This window comes from Passer domesticus, chromosome 10, assembly GCF_036417665.1.
Source record: "Passer domesticus isolate bPasDom1 chromosome 10, bPasDom1.hap1, whole genome shotgun sequence".
In the NCBI taxonomy this organism is placed as follows: Eukaryota; Metazoa; Chordata; class Aves; order Passeriformes; family Passeridae; genus Passer; species Passer domesticus.
Genome location: NC_087483.1, coordinates 24,148,648 through 24,171,924, shown reverse-complemented (window position 1 = coordinate 24,171,924; position 23,277 = coordinate 24,148,648). Strand labels below are relative to the sequence as shown.

General features: G+C 38.2%; 1 protein-coding gene across 2 annotated transcripts; it reads left to right on the top strand.

Moving 5' to 3' along the window:
• The first annotated feature begins 3 nt into the window (after nt 1-3).
• PPIG (peptidylprolyl isomerase G) lies at nt 4-22,239 on the top strand. Of its 2 annotated transcripts, none has more exons than XM_064434524.1 (13): nt 4-216; nt 7,768-7,847; nt 7,960-8,034; nt 10,144-10,251; nt 10,727-10,771; nt 12,684-12,771; nt 13,868-13,897; nt 13,983-14,122; nt 17,437-17,641; nt 19,032-19,199; nt 19,644-19,728; nt 20,505-20,641; nt 20,964-22,239. In XM_064434524.1, the coding sequence occupies exons 2-13, from the start codon at nt 7,787-7,789 to the stop codon at nt 22,081-22,083; spliced, it is 2,262 nt and encodes a 753-aa protein (XP_064290594.1). In that variant the 5' UTR covers nt 4-216; nt 7,768-7,786; the 3' UTR covers nt 22,084-22,239. The 2 variants fall into 2 exon arrangements, with proteins under 2 accessions (XP_064290594.1, XP_064290595.1); XM_064434525.1 differs by lacking the exon at nt 4-216 and adding an exon at nt 5,366-5,424.
• Nucleotides 22,240-23,277: the final 1,038 nt, after the last annotated feature.

Sequence of the window (23,277 nt, the reverse complement as noted above, 5' to 3'; positions counted from 1 at the left end):
GGCCCACGCCGCCGGGCTGGGCTGTCTCGCTGCCCGCGACCCCTCGCACCGTGCCCGGGCCGGGGAAGCGCCGCCGCTGCCGCCGCCGCGCTCCCCCGCCCGCCCCCGGCTCGCCGCTCCCGCCCTGTCCGCCGCTGACGCAGTCCGTGCCGCACCAGCTCCAACATGGCGGCAGCGCGGCGCTGAGCAGCGCGGGGCTTCAAGGGCCGCCAGCGGGTGAGTGCCGCCCGCGCCGCCGCGCAGCGCCGGGCGCCGCCGCGGCCGAGTGAGGGCCGGGGGCCGAGCCGCGCCGGGGGCCGGGCGGACGGTGGAGGAGGAGGTCGCAACCCCGCGGGGCCTGAGCCGCGGTCACGGCGCGGGTAGGAGCTCCGGCCCCTCCCGGCCGCCGCTTCGGAGCGGGCCTGGGGCGGCCGCCCGCGCTGCCCCCCCGCTCAAGCCCCTGGCAAGGCCCGGCCGCCCGTGTGCGGGAGGCAGGCAGACCGCGGCGCCCGGCGCATCCCGGGTGAGGGCGGCCCCTGGGAGGGAAGGGTGCGAGGAGCTGCGAGTGCGGCCCGAGGCGGGCGGGAGCGGCAGGGTGGGTGAAGCGGCGCGCGGGGCCTGGCGCACATCGCGCCGGGGGTCGGCTCGGCCAGGCCCTGGCCAGCCGCGGGTCTGTGCCCGCAGCGAGCGCCCTGCTCGGGCTCGGCTGCTGCCTGGAGAGTTTGAATGAGTCTTCCCTCCTCCCCTAGACGAGGAAGGAGCGGGGCTGTCTGCGTGCCACATGCTCTCCCCTCTGCAGGCCTCTCCTAGGAAAGTGCAGCCTGTAGGAGCTACCATGTCTGGCAGGAGACTCCTCTGTCCCTCTTTTAGGGATTTCTTAAGGCGTTCCAAAGATTTCTATGAGTATTGAGTTTCAGGCTCATTTTGTTTGCAGCCATGACCAAACGAGAAGTATTGCGTATATATGGCTGTACTTTGAGGCCTTGAAGAGGCTTTGAGAGACTTAAAGAGACTTAAGAGAAATAGCTCACTGAAACTGGACAGAATATCTGTTGTAGTGCTAAACATTGCCTTTAAGTTCAGTCACAATTAGAAAATGTATAAATAATGATAAAGTCATTTTGGCCAGTAGTTTCCTAATGTTTGACTGGATAAGTTAATTATATTTAGTACTCATGTGAGACCTGATTTAAGAGAAGCATCAGAATATTATCTTGATGTATTTTTTCTGACAGAATATTTTGGAAGTTTCATGGGTTTTTTCTATATTGTCAGCAGAACAGGCTGTTCTTTGGACAAGGATAAATGTTACTAGGTGTTTTTTGGGGGTTTTTTTTGGTATGGTTTTATGTTGTTGGGTTTTTTTAAATCTTCTTCCCGCCATTTTGTTTCACTATTCCCATGGCATTGGGGTCCAGCATTACTCAGATTTTTAGGTGCTGTCACGATAAAAATATGGTAACAGTTTGTAGGTTAGACATGATTTATGAAGCATTAGTTTGTCTGAGCTCACAGAGCTTGATTTTTCCGTTTATAAAAATTATTTATAAATATTTCTGAAATAATGTAGTTTCCTGTAGGTGCAGTAGATCTGAAGAGTAGCATAAAAAGGATAGCATCAGTAGTTCTCTGAGAGCACCCTTTGGGACTACATTTCTCATTAAGACTTCCCATTCTTTCAGTCCTCTTCTGTGAAACAAACATTATTGCTTTAGTTAGCTAGCAATCATCAAGCTGCTATCAAGAGAAGATTTGGGTTTTTTTCCTCATAGGAGAAAATCTGGGGATTATGAGGGAATTTAGAGGGAAGAATATGTTATGGAGTGGAGGATTTTACTGTGTTGCAGCATAATTTCTCCACTACCAGTTCAATCCTCCATGTGATGGTAATTTAGGAGCCAGCTTCCATTTGGAAGAGAGTCAGTGAGTGCCAGGAAAAAAAATGTGGCCATCCTCTAATGCAGTGAGGTTTAGGTCAGAGGCTGGGATGAAGCATAGAAGGGATCTAGAGGAGTAGGGAAAGGGGTGGAACATGAGAATAAAACATGAAACAGCAAGGCTTTTTTGGTTCTGGTTGACAAATATGGGTCGACATCCAGAGCTGTCTCTTACTGCTGCATGGTTGTCTTGCCTTACTCTCACCTTCAGTAACAGGTAGGAAAGGATTCCACTGCTGAAATTAATTTTGGGATTTGCATGACTTGGAGATTACACCCTGTAAAAGGTTTTTTCCTCCTTTCATGCAAGGCATACTCTTGCCTTTTCTTATTAGCACTTTTTAAAATTTAAAATAAAAGGTAATGGATCCAGACCTATTCAAATTCACACCAACAAGTGCACTTATTTGTGTACAGACCTTACAGAAAACACCTGTATTTTTTTACAAATCAGAAGAAAAAGTACTTTACGTATAAATTAGATAATAGAAAATCATGACTAAGACTTGACAACATCAATTTTTAGTTGCAAGTGACAAGAGCATGGTTGGATATTTTAACATTTTTCATTATAGGAATCCCTTTTCTAGAAAAATAAAGGGGATGATCCAGTAGGAACCTGTATTTCTGTGTAAAGAGTTTCAGAATGTTACTACCTTCTCAGCTGAATTTTATGCTCTCCCAGCTGGGGTGTTAAAACTGGGTGTGCATTTGTTATACTTTAGTACAAGAAGAAATTCATGTTTGTAATTGCAAGAAATCATACTGAAAGTGGTATAAATGATTTACTGGTGCACTAGGGTTAGGATTATGTACTGCATATTTAGTCAGGACCTATCTAAGGGTGATATTTTCTAAAGACTCTCTTGCCTCATGTCTGTAGAAGACAACAGTTGATATTGTCAGGTGTCTGATTTCCTATTTTAGAGGGAAACAAATCCTATGTCAGTAGTCCAGTAAATACTTTTAACATTGTTGTAGAGAGGAGGCCTGGTGAAAAGTTTTGTGAATCCCTTTTTGCCTGCAAAAATGTTGAAAGTTTTATTTTATAGATGGTTTTTTTTTGAAGGGACTGTCAGATTGAAAGCTTCTAATGCATGATTTTTAATGATTACTTGAAAATCTTCCTACATAAATTTCATAGAGCTGTGTAGAAAGCAAATATTTTCTTTCTTATAGGTGTGTTAAATCCATCTGATTGCAAAGACGTCATCCTAAATCTGAAATTTGTTCTAGTGTAGCTCATTATTCCTAAATTTGGCAACAAAAATCCTGTGCTGCTGATTAATGAAATGAAAAAAAAAATCATTTTTTTAGATGTCATTGCTGCTAATTCAGAGTTTTGAGATCATGAAGCACAGAGGAAAAGGTGGTGGTATTTAGGGAAAAATGCTTAGGAAATTATGGAGATAGAGGGTTGATCTGTTAAGGTTTTTCACGTTCATGTGAAACATATTGTTCTTATTTTTGGTATCATGCTCACACAGCTGCAAGCTCTGTTACAGGAATGGATCTATGAAAAAATTTTCATGTCTCCCGGTTCAAAATCATAAATTTACTTCTAGTTTAATCCATACTGGAAAGAGCTTGTAACATTTTTAGTCTGTGCCTCTGCCATCACTTTGGGCTGGTATGTGCTGCTGCTGTATCATCCTGTGGAGGGAGGAGGAAAGGTTCTTATGCAGCCAAGTAGCCTCTTGTCTGCAGGCTAAACATGTGGGTGTAGGAACCCTCTGTTGTAGTATCAGCCCACATTTATATTCAAGTGACTGCAACCACAGCCTTAAAGAATACATGTTCTGTGTTCACTTTGTGCAATTGCATTTTCTGAATGCAAAGTTTTGCTTTAAAGTACATTTCTGGAGATTCTGCATGGCTGTCTTTGAAATATGTAGCAATGTAGTTTAGTCTTGCTGCCTTTAGATGGTGTGAAACAAAATGCTAGGAATGTGAATTTATGTATTTCATAGTTTGCTTTGTTTGGACATTGGATGAAGATCAGTGCAGGTAATTGTAAGTTGATGAAGGAGGCACATTCAAAGGCAAGGTAAAGGAAAAATTAAAAATATGGAAGAATTGGTGATGACAGGGGAGCAAGTGAAGGAACAGGACACAATGTATCTTTTTCCTGCTAAATCTGTCTTTGCTTACTATTCTGTCCTGTACTGGGACTGAAACAAATCAGTAGTTCAGCACACTTATAAAGAATGTTGTTTTTCCCCCTCCTGTAAAACAAGGAAATACTGCTGTATTGCTGCTTGCTGTCACTTTCTTTGGGATGCATGACATGCTGATACTCAGTTGATGTGCATCTGTGAGTGCTTTCTAACCTGTTCAGTCAAAAGGCTCCAGTACATGTTAAAAAGTATTATTACCAGATCCCTGCTAGCACAGGTGATTTTGGAAATAAAATTCCACAAGATGTGTTTTTTAAACATATCAGCAAATATCAGTGATAATCCCTGGTGGATTGTGAACAGTTGGGGTAGTTATCTTTTTCCATTGGCACAGGTAGTTTTGGAGAAATAGAGCTGCTGGCAGCCTGGGCTTGAGCTGGCCAGCTTTATCCTGCAAATATTTAAACAAAATAATGAGTGATGGAGGTGTGAAGTAATGTAAACCCTGAGGGACACAGTTGGTGAAATGTTGGTTGTGGGTGCAGCTGTTCTGACGAGACTGAGTACTTTTGGTGTAATCATCAACAAATACCAATATGCTCTAAGCTGAACTGTAATTCTCCTTTCAGACATAAAAGAAACAAACCCTTTTTTTAGATATGCTGAAATGATATTCTAGGTGCTTGGTTGGCTTTGGGGCTTATTTTTTTGGTTATAGGTTCTACTTAGACTTAGTAAGAGCCTTTTCAAACAGAAGGTGCTTGAGAATGATGAATAATTTGAAAATTTCAGAGTAGTACTTGGGCTGATATTTTCTTTGAGTTTTGGTAGGAAAAAGTGAACTGACTTACCGAGGTTGTCCTGCATATGCATTTTTTGAATGTATGTATAGTAAGCATCTTTTGGGTTGACATCAAATTCGTTTTCCTTTCACTAGTGAAATTCCATCAAGTTCGCCATTAAAAAATGCAGGGTATTGAGGGTTAAGAATATCCATGTTCTAACTGAAAAGAAATTTTGAGGGAGAAATAGCACAAATCATTTAAGCCTTATTGTTATCAGATATGTAGTGCTACTGAGCTTGTGATTTTCTGACTCGATTGTTGATATTTTCTGACTTTATTTTTGGCATATTTTTGGTGGTTTTCTTTGCTGATTTTGTATTTAACATTCAGACCCCCTGTACTTGCTTTCGATATGGACAGGTTTTGAACAATCATTATGTAGAAGATTGTGTTTGGTGTTACTACTTGAATAGAAATTATTACTTGTAAGGACCATTTGTAACTTGGTACTTTGCCCTGTAGCACATCAGGAAAAGGTCTGGCTGAAATAACAGTGCAGAGGATACTTAAGTTTATTGGAGAAGAAACGCTCACTTGACTTGAGAGGTGGGTAGGATAAATGTCACTGATAGCTTAGCCTGGTTTTCTGGGCACCATGAGCTTGAGAGTGAGATACGTTTGCTTGGCCTGGTGTCTGTTCAGGGGGTTCATTCTGACCCACTGCCATACCTGTCATTTAGAATCTGGTGCAGCTGGTGTTTAGGGGATATTATTGGGGGATTTAGGGAAAGTGCAGGGTACACTGGAGGTAATGGTTAGAATATGGACTAACTTTGTTTGTTCCACTGTTCATGAAACAATGTAAAAGTAGAAAAACATCAAATTGAGAAAACTTGGTAGGGATAGGGAGTTGGGTAGAAGTCTTTATTTCTGATTTTTCTCTCCCATTCTCTACAAAACAGAGTTAAAAATTAACTGACATAGATATATTTATATTTATTTTGCAACGTAGCTTTAGTCATTATCAGTGTTTGAAATAAAAGTTATTTCACATATTATTTCACATGTCACGTATTAATTATTTCACGTGTCACATATTAAGATAGTTGTCATTTATTTTGGCTAAAATACTGTGTATAAATGTTAAGGCATACCTCTACATTTCTCAAGCAAACTGCTTGTAAAGCAGGAAATTCCTTCTCACTTAAGCATTAAAATTAAATGCTTGAAGTTTGAGTACAAGCAGCCAATCAGTTGTGGTACTGATGATCCTCAGAGGTCTCAGCTCAGTTAAAACTGGCAGTTCTACCACCAAACAATATTTATTACAGCATTTATTGTGAAAGGTTTTGTTGGAAGAAGTATCCCCGTGCAGCTGAGTGGTCAGTTCTGCCCCTGACAGGGGGTGCCTGTGCTGTGGCTGGGGTCAGCTCTGGAAGCAGCCTGTCCACACCCTCGCATCTCCTCCCCTCCCTCGGCCACACCCTGCCTTCCTTGCACTGCTCCCAGTCTGTGCAGCCTCCTGCTAACCTGATGGCATCAGAGTTTTCAGCTGTGGACATCTTCTCTGCTTCTCTGCTGGCTACAAAATTGGTTGTACTAATAGGAGAGAAATACTAATTCAATTCAAGCCTGCTGTTTTGGACCAGGATCTGGCTTGTCTGTATGAATGTATTTGTTACACACCTAGAGAATATCTAGTGAGATTGTGCGTTGTTTTTTAAATCTTCTCATGCTGAAAGTCTCATGAATAATGAACTACTGAGTTGTGTTTAATTTAAACAGTGCTGCATGGTTCCTGTGATTTTTGCTGTGTAATCTTAGCAAAATGCTAGGAGTGACAGCACAAGTAGAGAGGATATAGGCTAACATGATTACACTGCTGTCTTGGTTTTACAGCCTCTTGGTCATATGCTGAGAGTGGCAGATGGTGACAATTGAATTTTTCAAGGATGTTCTGTGGTGAAGCTTTAGGAGAGATGTGTGCAGTATGTCAGCTAGATTTGAGCCATGTTTTGTGGCAATAAAAAATAATTAGGACTGAAAATGTATGGATTACATTCCAAATTCTGGAAAAGATACTCCTGTCTTACAGATCCTTTTGGTGTCACTGTTTGGGTTTTTTTCCCAAGTCTGAAGTAACTCAGAGAGGATAGGGATTTAGAAAAGAAAAAGAATATGTTTGTACATAATGTTGGAATGTTGGAGAGGCAAATGGAATTAAGACATAGCTTGTTACACAAAAATAAAAGGATTTATGCAGTATAAGGCAAAAATTGCTGTAAAATTCTCTATAAGGAATCACAGAATCATTTAGGCTGGAAAAACTCCTCTAAGACCATTGAGTCCAATAGTAAATCTAACAATACCAAATCTACAACCAAACCATGTCCTTAAGCAGCTCTATGCATCTATAGGTCTTTTGAATGATACCAGAGATGGTGTCCTAAGAGATAAAGAATGACATAAAAGGAAACAAGGCAGTGAAAAACCAAAATAATTGTACTTAGCAGTTGTGGAACAGCTGCACCTTTGTATTATTTTTGTCAAGAGTGATTTGAATCCTAATTGGAGCAATGCCTGGTAACTGCCATGACAGGAATCCAGGAAATACTGAATTTTGAAATTTGAAAATTGAATTCTGAAGTCTTGCCCATATCTCACAGTATCTTTTCCTTTTGTATTTCCCCACCTGAAGTATGGCACTCAAGTTTAAATTTAATGTTATTGCAGCAGACATGAAGAAAATCAGTGATTCGGTGCTACAACACTTAAAAATGACCTAAAGTACTTGGTGTTTTTTGAACTTCAAAAAATGCTAAGCTTTGCTGTCTGTGTTTGCTTTTCTGCAGTTTTTATTGACTTTTGTATTGACTTACACCTGTATTGAGTTACACGTGATTTCAGTACACAGAAGGGAAAACTAAATTTTATTTTTATTGCTTACAGTAATTAGAGTTCTGAAGCCATGGGAGTAAAGGTCCAGAGACCTCGTTGCTTTTTTGACATAGCCATCAACAATGTACCCGGTAAGAAAATTAAAGTATCAATTCAGTAGCATGATATTCATGTGATATGTATAGGAATAATAACAGTACCATTTAACTTCACAATAAATACGGTGTTTTTTTATTTTTCTAGCTGGAAGAGTGGTCTTTGAATTATTTTCAGATGTGTGTCCAAAGACATGTGAGAATTTTCGCTGCCTTTGCACAGGTTTGTAGATTTTACTATTTAATCTGTAATTTTTAATGTAATGTCATCTTAACTAGTTTGATGTCTATTATTATTCATGACATTTTCTTAAATATGAAAGTAAGTTCAGCATTGGTCCTTGACACCTCTGAGTATTTAGCTGATGGCACACATATGATCCTACACATATGATGTAGAGTCAAAGCAGTTGTAGCTTTGGCTTAGTGTGTTCAGGGAGCGTATACTAACCAACTTTAAATACAGGCACAGTAAGCTGATTTTCTGTTACTAGCACAGATATTAGTGTTCACATTATATAACATCATCCAGTCTTGAAAGGTAGCCAACAAGAGGTCAACCATGCAGACTTATGTTTCAGTCTTATGATACTTTGTGGAATTTGAAAGGTGATGCTTTTATTCGTCAGTTGTTTTTTCTGTTATTTTAATTTCTTGATGGACACTGGTAATTTCTGCTCCTATTGAAAGTATATTTCTTGAGGAAAATACTCAGGAGGTTCTCCCTTGGAAACATTTACAAACAGAATTACTTTCCTGTGGACTGCATGTTTTTGTTGCAAATGCTGAGAGCTTAGCAAAACTTGAGTTTACTGTCACAAGAATAACTCGGTGAATACATAAATAGCATATCTGCTTTCTGTCTTTAGCTTTTTCTGCTTCCTTTCCTTCCAGCTTGGTTGTTTTTCAGGTCAAGAGTTTGCAGCTGTTAATAGTGAATCCCTCAGCAGTACTAATATGATCTGAATCAGGTGTGGATACATGATTACATTCCTGTTAACTAGATCATGCAGCACACCATTGAGGATGTCTGCAGGAATGTAGGCATTATCTGATCTGACAGTAGCTTTACTGGCACAAAATCAGATTATCAAAATTTGTTAACAGATTTGAACTTTAATAATTTTTAATGGCTGTGACTATGTTAACATGTGACTGGCATTCTTTATCTGCTGTCAACTGTCCAAAGGTCAAATTATTGAATAAAGGTGTTACTCCCTACTGCTGCCTTATATTTGTGAGTTGAAGTCTGCAGCAGTGTTTCAGGTCAGCAACAAGTATAACTAAGTTCATCCTCTGTTGCTGACGTCCATAATCAAATTCAGATCCTGAACTATTGTGCTGCCTTAACACATATAAGAATAGTGAGACAAATATGCAGAAAGTTTATTATTGATCATCAGCAAATTATTAAAACTTTTAATTTCTGTTTCCTTACTCATCTTTCTTTCTGGAAGTTTTGAAAAGTGTGTGCTGTCTTCATAAAACAGGGATCAACAGCTCCATGTTTTCCTGGCATGTGCCACGTTAGTGCAACATACATAGCTTCACATTTATCAGAGTTCCTATCAAAAGTGGGTTTTTTTCTAGCTGTTCAAATCCATATGGAGACACCAGTCTGTAAGTTCAGAGTCAACTGCCCTTGACAAAAGCTGCCAGTTTAATTGCTCAGAATAAGATTAGAGGAAGATGTCTTTCCAGCATGAAGAGGAAGTGGTCTTCCCTGAGAAGTCCCATTGATTACCTTACTGTTACCTTCACAGGACCCACCATGAGCCATTCATCTTGCTAACTCAGCAGAAATCCTCTCTCTTTGAGCATTGTGTTGTAGCTGAAGCAGAGTTTGCTTAAATGGCAGAGCTGATGCAAGGGAAGAAGATTGCAATTGTCATCGTGAGCAGGGGAGGGAATGAGAGTCCTCCTCCTTCCCCCTGCCTCTATGGCTTTCTTACAAATTTTTATGGTACCTTAACCTTGCTGTGTTTTAACTACAGGTCTGATTGTTTCTCGCACGTTTCTGAGCCATAGCAGTTGTCATGCATGTAAACTGGATGTTTAGCTTCAGTCAGTCTGCTTGGCAGTGACCAGAGTTGTATACTAATGTCAGTAAGGAGTTCTTCTAGCATAGCTGTAGAGACAGAAAGTAGTTTCTGCACTGCTTTCTTAAATGCCAGTTTCTTACTGGTATTACAGGTAAGTGTCTGCCTCACAAGCCAGTTTTTCAGAGCACAGAAGATAATTTTGGTTGAGTGCTTTATATAGAACTGTTTTTGTAAGGAAGATTCTGTAGATGCAGAGAGTAATTTCTGGTTTTGTTCATTCTCTTCTTTAGGTGAAAAGGGTACAGGAAAGTCCACCCAAAAGCCATTGCATTACAAAAGTTGTCTGTTTCACAGGGTTGTGAAAGATTTTATGATCCAAGGAGGTGACTTCAGTGAAGGTATGACATGAATCTTAAAGAAAATTTGCCACTTACATAATAAAACATTGCAAAAGTTCTATATAGAACCATTTACTTAAATTAATTATTCTCTGACAGATATCCCTGCTTTCCCCCCTTTCTTCTGTGTGAGAACCTTTCCATGAAAACTTGTATCATAAACTTATGTATGTGCATTCACACACTTTTGTTCAAGTTATCTCAATCATTCCAAGAGCTAAATACCTACTATTGAAAGGTTGAAGCATGAGAAAAAAATACTTTATCTGCTGCTGGGAAATAAAGAAAAAAGGGAAACACCTTTCTTGTTTTCCAAGTTTTTTGCTTTTGGATTACAAAGATGCATCTTGATTGTGTTTGCATATCTTAAAGAATAATGTCAGTGACTTGGATGCAGTTACATCAGTATTATGAAGTACCTTCCACATAATGTAACTCTTTTAATCACTACTTTAACTGTCACTTCTCTTTTAAGGAAATGGCAGAGGAGGAGAATCCATTTATGGTGGCTTTTTTGAAGGTAAGAGTTCTATCAGCCTGTTCTGTTTTGGTGTTAAAGTAAACAGTCACCTTTTTATGTTCTGTAGTATGTGTTCTGTAAACCTGAATTCCATTTTTTAAGAAGATTTTGTCTGGTGTTGAAGGCCTTTGACTGTCCCATTTAAGTTATTTTACTTTTAAGACATGAACCATTTTAATGAATGAAAAACTAAAACTGAACTCCTTTGTATTTGTCCCTTTCACCAGACATACATTTTTTATTGCTGGTTTTAGATATCTATTTTTTGCTTGCTCAGCTTAAAAGCTGGTTTCTCTTTGAGGGAAAGGGAGAAAGGTGTTGATGGGGTTGCGTTTCCTTGCAAAGAGCCCTGCTTTCCTGAACCCAAGATGAATTAAAGATAGAGCTTTTTGTTTTCTCACAGTCCTGGTTCTTTTCAGGCGGTGTTGCAGAAGAAGTTACACTTGCTGCGTTTCTCAGCCTGTGTTTGTCCAGAATGTAGTGGAGCATTTCTGTTTGTTGGAGCAGTTGTTGTGTTACACCTAAGCCCAGGTGCTGGGTAGTTGCCACCCAGGCAAGGTTAAGCCCCTCTCCCCTCCTGGATACTTTTTTTTGCCATTGGTTGTTGTCCAAGCTTGCAGCTCACACAATAATTGTTCACTGCTGTAGTTGGGCCAGGCTGCAAATTTATATCAGGTCTTCAGTGGAATGAAGTTTGCAACTGCCAAAAAAGGGAGGAGGCCTTACCTTGCACTGGCTCTCTGATCAAACTTTAGCCTGATTCAGCTTGCTAAAATGCCTAAAGATGATTGCAGCAAAAAAAAAAATATATATATATATTCCCATGTTAGTGAGTGGATCCAATTTGGCAAGCATAAGAACCAACACCAGTGAGTAGCTGGATTTGAGGAAATATATGGCTGGGAGAGATGGAAAAATGAGCACAACCTCCACTTACCTTCTGACAGTATTGGGCTGCCTGTTCAACTTGGCTGGTCACAGTATGGAACTGAATTTGTGAAAAGTTTTGCTCAATTAACCAATGCACCACAGGATTAGATTGACATTTGATGCTGTTGTACAAGTGATTAGAGAGTGAGTGGGACCATCCCTTTCATGGCTAGTGACAGTAGCATTATGAATATTGTACATTTCTTTGTTAATACTTCCTCTTGCCATCTGTATCCTAACAGTATTGAACAAATGTCCTCATGAATGCAGAATTTCCTTCCCTCAAAAGCCTTTTTGCTGTTTTGGGAAAGAAGGGAGAGGATGATTTCTTACAGGTGTTTTAAATGAAGAATAGTGATTACATTTTACACTTACTTCATTTCATAGTTTTGTTGGGATTTAGTTTGAACTATTAACAGTTCCTTGCTCATAAGAAGTAGGATTCATTGAACTTAAACTAGTTAAACTCATTTTCTTAACGGCTAACTTGATAAATTCATTTGTCTGTCAGACAAACAAATTGTTTGGGATTGCTATCAAACTATCTGTGTGTACTAAAAAAAAACCCAAAAAAACAAAAAAAAAAACAAGCCAAAAACCAAACAAAAAACCAGAACAACAAAATGCCTGAAAATTAGGGATTTATTAAAAGTTAATACACAGCTTTTGTTCCAAAGAAAAATAGAACAACAACTTAAACATCTCTGCTAACATTGGTAGGAGACAGATCTTTTGTGCAAGAATACTAAATTTTAATTTTTTTTTCCTCTGAGGCTATAAACCATTGTATTCATATTTCTCCTTGTTACATAGAATGAACAGAATGATGCTTTAAAAATAGCTATTTTTAGTCCATTTTTAATACAACTTTTCATTCAAGTGACTAACAGATTTATTTAATTAGGTTTCATTTACTTAGATGATAGCATTTACTTAAGCATATATCGTATGCTTAAAAAGTAACTGAAAACACTTTCTTTAGATGAAAGTTTTGCTGTAAAGCACAACAAAGAATTTCTCCTTTCAATGGCCAACCGAGGGAAAGATACAAATGGTTCACAGTTCTTTATGTAAGTATTGAAATGTCTTGAAATGTGTATATGGTTTGCTATTTGTAAGCTGTAAAGGGAATCCTTTTAAATATTGAAGACTAGCTCCTGTGCAAAGCCACAGTTGATGGTTTTTTACCAGCTTGCCTGGAAGTAGCCATTTTCCAGATGTACTTATTTTTGCCCCTAATGTGTTTATTTGTATTTAATTTTCTGTGCAAAAGGGCTTTCAGTAGTTTTCAGTAGCTGTGTTCTAACTTGCACAAAAAAGCAAACCTGTTAGTTTCTTGTAAAATTCTTAATACTCTAACTTCAGGAAGGCGGCAAAACAGCTCTGGGGGTTCCCTACAGTAGTAGAGGGCTTTTTCTAATCACAAAATAGTTTTCCAGTACAGTCTTACTTATAGTAAAACGTAAATTCTTAAATTTATAAAAATATATTACAGTAGACTCTTAAATTCTACATTATGTAGAGAAAGTATTCTCAAAATACATCACTCTACTCTTACCCGTATTTCATGGCCTTAGTTAACATAACAAGTTGTGGGTGTCAGCATTAAAACCTTATTTTGGGATTCCTGAATGATCCTTACTCTAATCATCTCAGTTTTCTACTCTTCCATAACTGACATGTATGCCTTAGTAATGCTAGTGTGGGGGAAAGAGAGAGAGAGTCAGTTCTGCTTCTGTGTCAAGTAATCTCTACATGCAGATACTTTTTCTTCCAGTTTTCTGGTTATTTTCTAATGTGTAAGAGGTTATTTGCATTTTTCCTGCAGATTTTTGTATCTGTTCCTGGTAGTGTTTATATAATTCAATAAGAAGAAATTTATTATATCCTATATGAGGATTCTGTCTAAAAATTTATGTGCAATTTTGGGGTTTTTTCAGTAAAATGTAATAAAGTGTTTCATTGAATAGGTAGTTTTACATAAACATTAAATATATTTAACTGCACACAAACATAGACTGATATGTCTTGGTTTTATTCAATTTTATTAGTGTACTCAAAATAATGTTCACCCTCCTGTGTGTAGATTATATGATTTGAATGCTACCTGCTTTTCACTAATACTGATTTTGTTTTTCTCTTTAATTTAAAATCTGGAAACAACAGAACAACTAAACCTACACCTCATTTGGATGGGTAAGTATCTCTTCTTACATTTCTTTGGGAGCTGCCTTGAGAAAGTTAAGTGCTAAGAATACTTACTTTTGTTTATGTTCTTCAGGCATCATGTTGTTTTTGGACAAGTCATCTCAGGTCAGGAAGTTGTGAGAGAAATAGAAAACCAGAAAACAGATGCATCTAGTAAACCCTATGCTGAAGTACGCATACTCAGTTGTGGAGAGTTAATTCCAAAATCCAAAGGTAAAGTTGAACTGTACATATGAGGTAATTTTGCTTGTTTTCTTCCATGCTGGCCGCTTATAAAAATATTTAGAGACTTGTAATAGATGATGGCATGGTTGGTGAAAAGGTGTATAGCATTGCAGAGCAGTCTGTTTTCTCAAGAGCTTAAAAGTTGTTGATGCAAAAGACATTAAAGAACAATCATGTACTTTTTTTCAAAGCTTCTCCTGTCTTGAATTTTCTTATACTCACTACATTTTAGTACAAAGCTGGCAAGCACTTGTCATGTCAGCTAGAGTGCTGTGTTAGGGAGATTGGTGGCAGTCTGTCTTCATTTGATAACTCATACTTCTTTGGAAGGTGTTGAATTTGTTTCAGGTTGCTCTAAGGTAACTCTTCAAAACAGGAACTTAGATTATAAAAGTCTAGATTTGGCCCTTTAGCTCATACACTTTATAGGTTCCTATAAGCTATTCTTAAAGAGGAATATGACAGAACCTGTCTTTATTTCTAGAAGGGATGTCCTGCTCTGCCATTGCAGAATAGAACATAGTATGAGAGCTTGGATCAAGCCTTATTTTCTAAGAGAAGCAGAATCTAAGATGTTCCTGTCACCATGGAGAATCTCATCAGCAGAAAGCCAAGATGCTTTCAAGTGAAAATTTCTCATGAAAAGTGAATTTCTAGGGCATTCTGCACGGAGCAGTGCTAGACTTGATTAATGACTTTCACTGATGTCACAGATCTCCCTGCAGAATCACTGCTTGTAAGAGTGTGCTTTCTGCAATTAAGGTAGATTATGGCTGCATTCATAATTTATAAGGTTATTTGATTTGCTATAAAGTAACTATTGGCATATCATTGCTGTGAATTACAAGATGGTATGTTTTGTTATGACTTTTATGCCTGAATCCAACTGTTTTCTGGTCTGGTCACTTCTTAATTTCAAGCCATGGGGCTAATGTAAGACTTACTACAGTCCCTGACCAGCTGAGATGCAAAGAGTACTTGTCTGTGTCATGCAGCATGATCACCAAATCTGACAGATACTGTATGTCAAAATGAACAGAGTAGGAAGTGATGGATGTTTCAGATGTGGTCATGAGTTGAAAACTGCTCCCGAAGGTAATGAGCTGAAACATTTGGACTGTACACATAAGTCTGTTTCTTGATGACCTTCATGTTCTAGGATTGATCTCATCTGTTGTAATCTGTAGTTGGACAGTACCAGGTTGGTTCAGTACTCAAAACAGCATTTGCTGCTGGACGGAGAGAGTTAGATATCACCAGAAAGTACATCCAAACCCTCTTGCCAGATTCTCTGTCTTTGCTGTATAACTAGTTGTGCTTTTTAGTTTTGTTTATTGTTTGGGGCTTTTTTTCCTCATGTCATTTTACTCCCTACCCGCCATAGGATTTCCCAAATATATCTCCCACTGATAGCTTGCTGCACGTTAGGAATCACATATTTGTTGTAGTAGCAGCCCACTAACTTGCCTCCAGTTCTATTTATTACTTACTCTAACTTTAAAGTAGTAACTTTAACATACCTGAACTTGTTACAAGAATGCAGACAAAACTGTCACACATTTGGACACACTTAAAACCTATGCAGGAGGAAGAAAATACAGGAAATCACTGCATTTAATAATGAAATAATTATGAAAGCATGTAAGAAACACTGTGGTGCCATATGAGGATCTTTTCCCTTTGAATGGACCAAAACTGAGGGTGTAATAGATCAGAAACATTTAACTTTTTTAATACTTTTTTGTATTCATAGTATTTAGAGGTGAGGTGAGATTGTTCTTTGTTTCATTGCCACCTGGCCTACACCTAGATCCTTTGATTGAAATTATTTAGAAAAATGTTAATTTTTCTTTTATAAATATGTACTTGTTACATTCTGTAAATACTTATGTATTTAGATAATCTAAAAATATTGCAGAGACTTTTTATTAAATATAGTACTAAAATAAGGATGTTGAGCAAAAGTTTGAGAACACAGAGCAATTATCTTGGTCTAGACATACAAGAAAAGTGAGAATCATAGAGAATTGTCTTTTGGAAGCATTTTGCAAGAAGCTCTAAAATTTTCTGATGAGAACAAGCTGATTCCACTCAGCAGGCTGTCCTAAACTGGTAAGGTACTTGCTAGTTTGTACTGCACCTGGAAGTGACTGGAAGGCCAGTATGCTCTGTGAAAGGTGGAAGTTTTTCAGTGGGTTGTCAGGCTTTTAGTCTGTATCAAGCGAGATTTGTGAATAAACACATGGAAAACACCTTGTGTAAGTCACAGAATTACAGTGTATTCTGAGTTGGAAGGGGCACACAAGAATCATCAAGTCCAGCTCTTATGGAGTGTGAATTATGGACCAGGTGAATGGTCTGGTCCCTACCAGGGTCAAACCTTGGTGCTCTGACCAAGCTCTGACCAGCTGAGCTCATCTCAGTTGTCACGCAGCTATGACTTGGGTCTGTGATGCTAAGCTGAAAAATAAGTGAGATTTAGTGCAATGGGGTTGAATTTCATCCACACTACCGGTGTGGGGATTTGTTAATGATGTAACATGAAAAAAGGTATCCATAAAGTGCATTACCATAAAAGTAGGCCAGGATTGTTTCTGTTGGGGTACATGCCACAGCTCTGATGCTGTTCTGTGAATAAAGCTCCAGCTAGCTTGTTGTCCCCCAGAAATGTAATCTCAGCCTGTTGAATTGGAAGTGAGTGTGCTACATCACTGTGAAGAGGAGACCTTTCACCACTCTTTGTATCACTGCTTTCTGAATGTAAAACCCAACAAATTAGGATAGTGAGCTAAATTCAGTGAATACTTGGTTTATTAATCTGTGCCTCTTATTTTCTGCTTCAAAATTTCTCTTACTAGTGATTTGATGAAGTCAGGTGAAACCTGAAGCTAAAGAATTTTTTTTATAAACATGTGTAAATAAGTTTTAAAGAATTCTTTGTATGTTGCTTATGTTGTATAAAACATCATCAGAAAACTTAGATGGTTCTGCAAGTGCTTGACAGTATACAGTTTAGACTTAAAGTTTCATAAATCCAAATTATGAAAATGTCTTGTTTTTCTAGACATATCCTTTATTGTACTATGGAGAAACAATGTTTTTCCAAAGTGTCAATTTGTTCTTAAGTATTTTGATGAAGTAATCTCACGACACAATTATAAGAATCTGAGAGATACAAGATACAATAGTCTGGTCCATACCAGGATACAAGATACAGAGACAGATACAAGATGGGTGATTTTTCTGAGATTAGTTTAGAAGTGTTTGATATTAAAATGTGTCTTTGCTATTCTAATCTAAAGCTAAGAAAGAAGAAAAGAAGAGACACAAGTCATCTTCCTCATCCAGTGACTCAGAAAGTTCAAGCGATTCAGAATCATCTTCTGATTCATCGTCGGATTCTGAGAGTGCTTCAGAAGAGAAATCTAAAAAACGAAAAAAGAAACACAAAAGAAATTCCAAGAAACATAAGAAAGAAAAGAAAAAGAGAAAGAAAAGCAAAAAAAGGTCAGTTTTGAGATTTTTATATTTTGTTACATGTACACCATACAGTACCATTCTCTTGTCTTAATAGCTACAGACTACATTTGTGTAAACTAGCAATGCAGGTTTCACAGTCTGGGAAATCATTGGCTTCCATATACAAGAATAAATTTTCTGATATGATCGTGAAGGATCATGTTCATGTGCCTATGTACTGCAGCATGTAAAGGTGTAAACAAATGAACTAAGACTTCAGTTGAAAGGTTGGAGTGGTAGGCTGGAAATGGGTAGGACTAGTTTGTTGCCATAAATTTACTTCTGTACAATTCAGTTTGAACCATATGCAGTGGAACTTAGAAAAAATGTAGTATGCAGGGATATAGCAAAAATAAATATAAAATTAATAAATTAACATACTTAATTTTTTGGGTCTGATATGCCAAAACTCTTGCAGTTCTGGAAGATGATTAAACTGAGAAAGCAGCCTTGCTTCTGAGAATATTATTTTGAATCTAATAATTTTGTTATAGTTCAGTGTGAGATAAAAGTAGTGTCAGTTTGTCCTGGTTTAAGGCAAATTTGGGAGGAAACTCCTAAAGGGGTCCTTCTAGAAAAGCAGATTCAAGTGGCCCTTCCCCCAGCTGATTTAGGAAAAGATTTCCTTGGAGAAAAGTGGAAAAAATTGTTTCTTTAAAAAGCAAAGTATTCACAAGCATAAAAAATGAATAATATTAAACAATAAAACAGCACAGTCCAGGGGAAGGATGCAGGGGAGCAGGTACAGCTTCTGATAACAAATTCTGAGCTTCTTCTCCCCCACTTTGCTCTCAAACCCATTCTTTAAGGTGCAGAACCTGATATCCAGCATAAACAGAACAGATGACTGGGCATGGAAGCATCATAAAGTCACCCTAGGACACAGTGCAAGTCACATTTTTCTAAGATAGCAGTGAAATTTAAGAAATGTTCACTTAGGGCAGTGCTGCCTAAATACTGTTTCTGTGCACCTAAGCCCTTTTCACAGAAGTTTGTAAATTGCTTGAAATTAGTATCGTCTGTAGACAGTTATATATACTGGTGTAAAATCTTAATTTTTTAGTCCCTTGAGATTGTTTTTAACACAAAATAATTAGAACTAAAAAGTTGCATCTAAATAGACAGTATGTATACATCTGGTGTTGCACCATTGTAATAAGTGGAGAAAAAGTGTTGGTCAGAAATCTACTGCTGTTACATACTTTGGAACAAATACATCATGGGGGGAAAAGTTGTTTCTGAAATAGCTCTGTTTTCTGAGATTCTTGTGGTATCGTTGTATATTAAATTAAGAGAATTTCTGAATTATTTAAATAGATTGGAGGGTCTTCCCTAATCCAAATAACTCATTATGCATATTTTCTGTACAAAAATAAAGCTCATCCAGTGAAAGTGAAGATGAAAATACTGAAGCACAGCCATTATCTACTGTCCGTCCTGAAGAAATTCCTCCTATACCTGAAAACCGGTTCCTGATGAGGAAAAGTCCTCCTAAAGTAGATGAGAAAGAAAAGGAGAGAAAAAGCAGAGAGAAGGAAAGAGAGAGGTAATAGATCTGGTTTAAGTCTGACTATGTGCTGGCAGTGGTATGATCACATTACTGTTTTAGAACTCTAATGTTGAATCTTTTCCATATTGAACAGTTCCATGTTGTAAGCACTGCTGGATGGAAAATAGATTTCTCCATTTATTGGAAACTGTTTTCTTCGTCCTAGAACAAAGGCTTAGTCTTTGAAAATGGTTTTAGTGAGTAAAGAATGTATAATGACAGGCATAATTTCATTTAGCATGTGTGGAACTGTCCAGTCTGAGTCTATAATTTTTTCTTTAAAAATTGAAAAACCTGGAAATTTTGTAAAATTATTGTGGTCACAGATTGAAGTTTTACTGTGTGGGTGTTACTGTCTGCTGAAAAATAAAATGGTGTGTTTTTATTTAGTTTCTGAAGAGGTTTTAATACTGGTTTTCATTCTTTTTAAATTATTTTTAGTAATCTATCAAACTCACAGTCAACATACCAGAGAAGACTGTTAGTCACCAGATCTGGAAGGAAAATAAAAGGAAGAGGACCAAGGGTAAATGCTTGTAATCTGTTCTTCAAAATGAGCAAGGTGGTAGCACAGTCTCACTGCTGGTGGTACTGATCATATTCGTTGGGATAGTTCATTTTTAAAGAAGAAGTGCATTGTAATTTATTTGAGGTATGAGGCTTGAAGGAGGACAGAAAAGAGAAGAAGGCGGTGAAAAAAAGCATTAAAATATTTTATTTAAGTTAATATGATAATATTTGAATTGGTGAATGGAACTAGCTCAAGAAGGGTTCTGGTGAACACAGAACCAGTAACATCAGTGCCAAGAGGATGGGGAAGGCTTCTTCCCCTTTGGGCAGGGGGTAGCTGTCAAATTTGCTCTTTCAATATTGTGAAGCCCTATGCTATGTGCTGCATGTAGCAAATGTTTTTCATAACTGAAGTCTATCCCTCAAATTTTTAGTAAAATTCTTAACCAGTGTGAAGTATTGTTTTTGCATTGCCTGTCAAAGATATGAATCTTCATTGTTAGTAAACAAACATTTGTGCAAATTGAAAGTAGCAGAAAGCCTCTCATCAGACTACAGATGTAGACCTTACCTTAAAATCAGTTATTCGATCAGACTTTGTATTCCCGCTTTAGTTAAATGTCAGATACATTTTCAGTAAGTTTAGAATTTGTCAGTGGAACCTTGGTGTATACATGTGAAGTGTCATGTTAGGTGCAATACAGAACCGAGTGCCAGGGGTGAAAATCTTGCCTAGGTGTCACAGCATGTGAAATTCAGACTAAGACAGGATTTTCTCTTTTTTCCTCCAAGCGCTACCGGACGCCTTCCAGATCCAGGTCAAGAGATCGATTCCGGCGCAGTGAAACTCCTCCACATTGGAGGCAAGAAATGCAAAGAGCTCAAAGAATGAGAGTGTCTAGTGGAGAAAGATGGATAAAAGGCGACAAGTAAGACTATTCTTTCTGGAGCATGTGCATATGGGGTTTTTAAAAAATTTTTACTTCTTAATTTTTTTTTGTTGTTTATTTAAAAGTAATACCTGTTATCTTGGATTTTCAATTACAATTGCATTCAAGAAGCCAGGGTTATGACTTGATTATTCCATTGTTTAATTGCGTGTGAGTTTAACCATGCTACTGCAAATACGTAGTTATTAATAAAAATTATCTGATGTGGAGTTTTAGTTGTGAACCTGGCTCACTTCTGGTTTAATTTTTCAGAGTGGAGGAAAATGAAAAGTTTTTAAAAATTGTATATTTTCTCTCCAAGGAGTGAAATAAATGAAACCAAGAAAGATAATCAAAAGAGCCCAGGAAGAGGTAGAGAGAGAAGAATATCAGACCACAGGCAAGTTTCTGAAAGTCCAAGCCGAAGAGGAGAAAAAGAGAAGAAAAAAGATCACAAATCCAGCAGTAAAGACAGAGAGACAAGAAGAAATTCAGAAAAAGATGACAAACATAACAAAAGCAAAGCCAAGAAGAGAGCTAAATCTAGAAGCCATAGTAAAAGCAGAGAGAAATCAAAAAGTAAAGAAAGAGACTCCAGGCACAGCAGACATGATGAAAAGAGACTAAGATCAAGAAGCAAAGATAGAGACCACGAGAAAGGTAGAGAAAAAGAAAAGCACTATGATTCTAGAGGGAGAGAGAAAGAAAGAAGTAGGAGCAAGGAGAGAAGTAAAAGAGCAGGCTCAAGAAGTAATGAACAAGAGCATAGGAAGAGCAAAGACAGGGAGAAACGCAAGTCAAGAAGCAAAGAGCGTGAGCATGCTAGAGGAAAACACAGCTCCAGCAGCAGAACAAGGGATCGAAGCAAAAGCAGAGACAGGGGTAGGAGAGGAAGATCAAGGAGCAGGGACAGGGATCGCAGTCGAAGTAAGGACTATTCCAGGAATAGAGATAGAGAAACAAGAAGGAGAGGAAGATCAAGAAGCAGAGAAAGGAGAGGTACACCAGATAAATACAGAGGAAGAGAAAATAGGAGGAGGAGAGAATCAAGGAGTTCAGAGAGGGATGAAAGTCAAAGCAGAAACAGAGAGAGGTATTCAAATAGGGAAAGTAGAAGCTCATATAAGAGGAATGATAGTGAAAGCCAAAGGAAGAGGCGTTCAAAAAGCCGTGAAAGTAGTAGTCCTGAATCTGGCAGAGATAAGAAGTCTAGTAGAGATCAGGATAGAAGTCCAGACTCAAAAAAGAGACCAAGTAGCAAAGAGAGAGAAGCAAAAAAATCATATTCACGCAGCAGTAAAGAAAAGGAAAAGACCAGATCCTCAGCAGAAAAAGAAATTAACCAAAAATCAAAGAGTCAGGAGAGAGATCATGCCCCTAGTAAGGATAAAAAGTCTGATCGTGAAACAAGTCCTGGAACAGATGATGACAGGCATGGATGAGTTTGTGGACTTAATGTTTCCATTGTCTCAAAGTTTTAGAGACGTTTTGGGGAACGCCTTTTTTAAAGATGTGGACTTCAGTTTGGTCTTTTGATAATCTAAAACCTGGATCATTTGTACTGCTAAAGTTTTAATAAACTTGAAATGAAAAACAAATTACATGTGTAATACAGTGTGCTGTGTTTTAAATATTTCATTGGATTATGTATCCTTCCTGTGTGTTGTCAGCTAAAAGGTAACTTCCATGCCACTTCTATTTTTTACCTGATGACCATAGTTCAGTGCAAGCAATGGCTGCCTGCAGAGAGGCTTGTTCCATATATGAAGAAGAAAACTGCAGATAAACTACATGTCATCTTAAAGCTAGGAGGATATTGCAAGGTATCCATTACTCCAGTCTTGCTACATGTGTTTTTCAGTAGGTATAAATCCTAAGGAAATTTTTTTGTAGAGGAAAACTGTGTTAGTTTTTATTGTAATCACAAAGTGAATTAATTTAAGTAAATCTTTCTTTGTACTTCTGTCACTGCCAGCAGTAGAGTTCATTCATGTAGTAAGGCAGTCATCTGTGTTTGGGAGTTATTTCTTTGTTCTAAAAAAATGTTTAAGTGCTCATCAGCATGACTTTTTTTCCCTGTAACCTCTCCATTCTGTGCTTTCATGTTGTCTACTGCAGAAATGAATGCTTCAGACTGCCCTGCCTCAGTTCCTCAGTTGCCTAATTAGTGGATGCACAGAGAGGAAGCAGATTACCAGAATTTTACAGTGGGATCAGATAAGGAACCAGGAAATCCTTCCAACATTGTTTCTTAACAAGTCCATGAGAAAACTCTTGCAGTTCTCCAGTACTGGTTTTTGGAGTAGTTGAAACAGAATTTCAAATAATGTTTTAAAACATGCTCTTAATTTTTTTTTTAACTGAAATTTGCTTTCTTCCTTGTTTCCCGTCATTCTAAAGAATGTAACTGTGAATTCCTTCTCATTCTCTACTGTCCCTCAAACCAATTCCCTCCCTTTTCTGCTTTCCTCTCCTGCCTCTAGGTCCCACCCCAGTTTGTATTTCACCACCACACCTTCACGGAAGAGAAGGAGTTTGGCCTGTGCTGCTGCAGCAGTGCCCCCATATGTGCAGTCCCCAAAGAGCAGCTGGTGTGCGGTGACTCAGTGCAGTGGTCTGAAAGAATAGATTTGGGA

What these genes read in the sequence shown, in the direction of transcription:
- PPIG (XM_064434524.1), top strand. Translation starts at nt 7,787, where the DNA reads ATGGGAGTAAAGGTCCAGAGACCTCGTTGCTTTTTTGACATAGCCATC. An exon ending in AGAGAGAAGGAAAGAGAGAG is followed by an intron (nt 19,200 to 19,643) that starts GTAATAGATCTG and finishes AATTATTTTTAG; the next exon opens with TAATCTATCAAACTCACAGT. An exon ending in AGATGGATAAAAGGCGACAA is followed by an intron (nt 20,642 to 20,963) that starts GTAAGACTATTC and finishes TTTCTCTCCAAG; the next exon opens with GAGTGAAATAAATGAAACCA.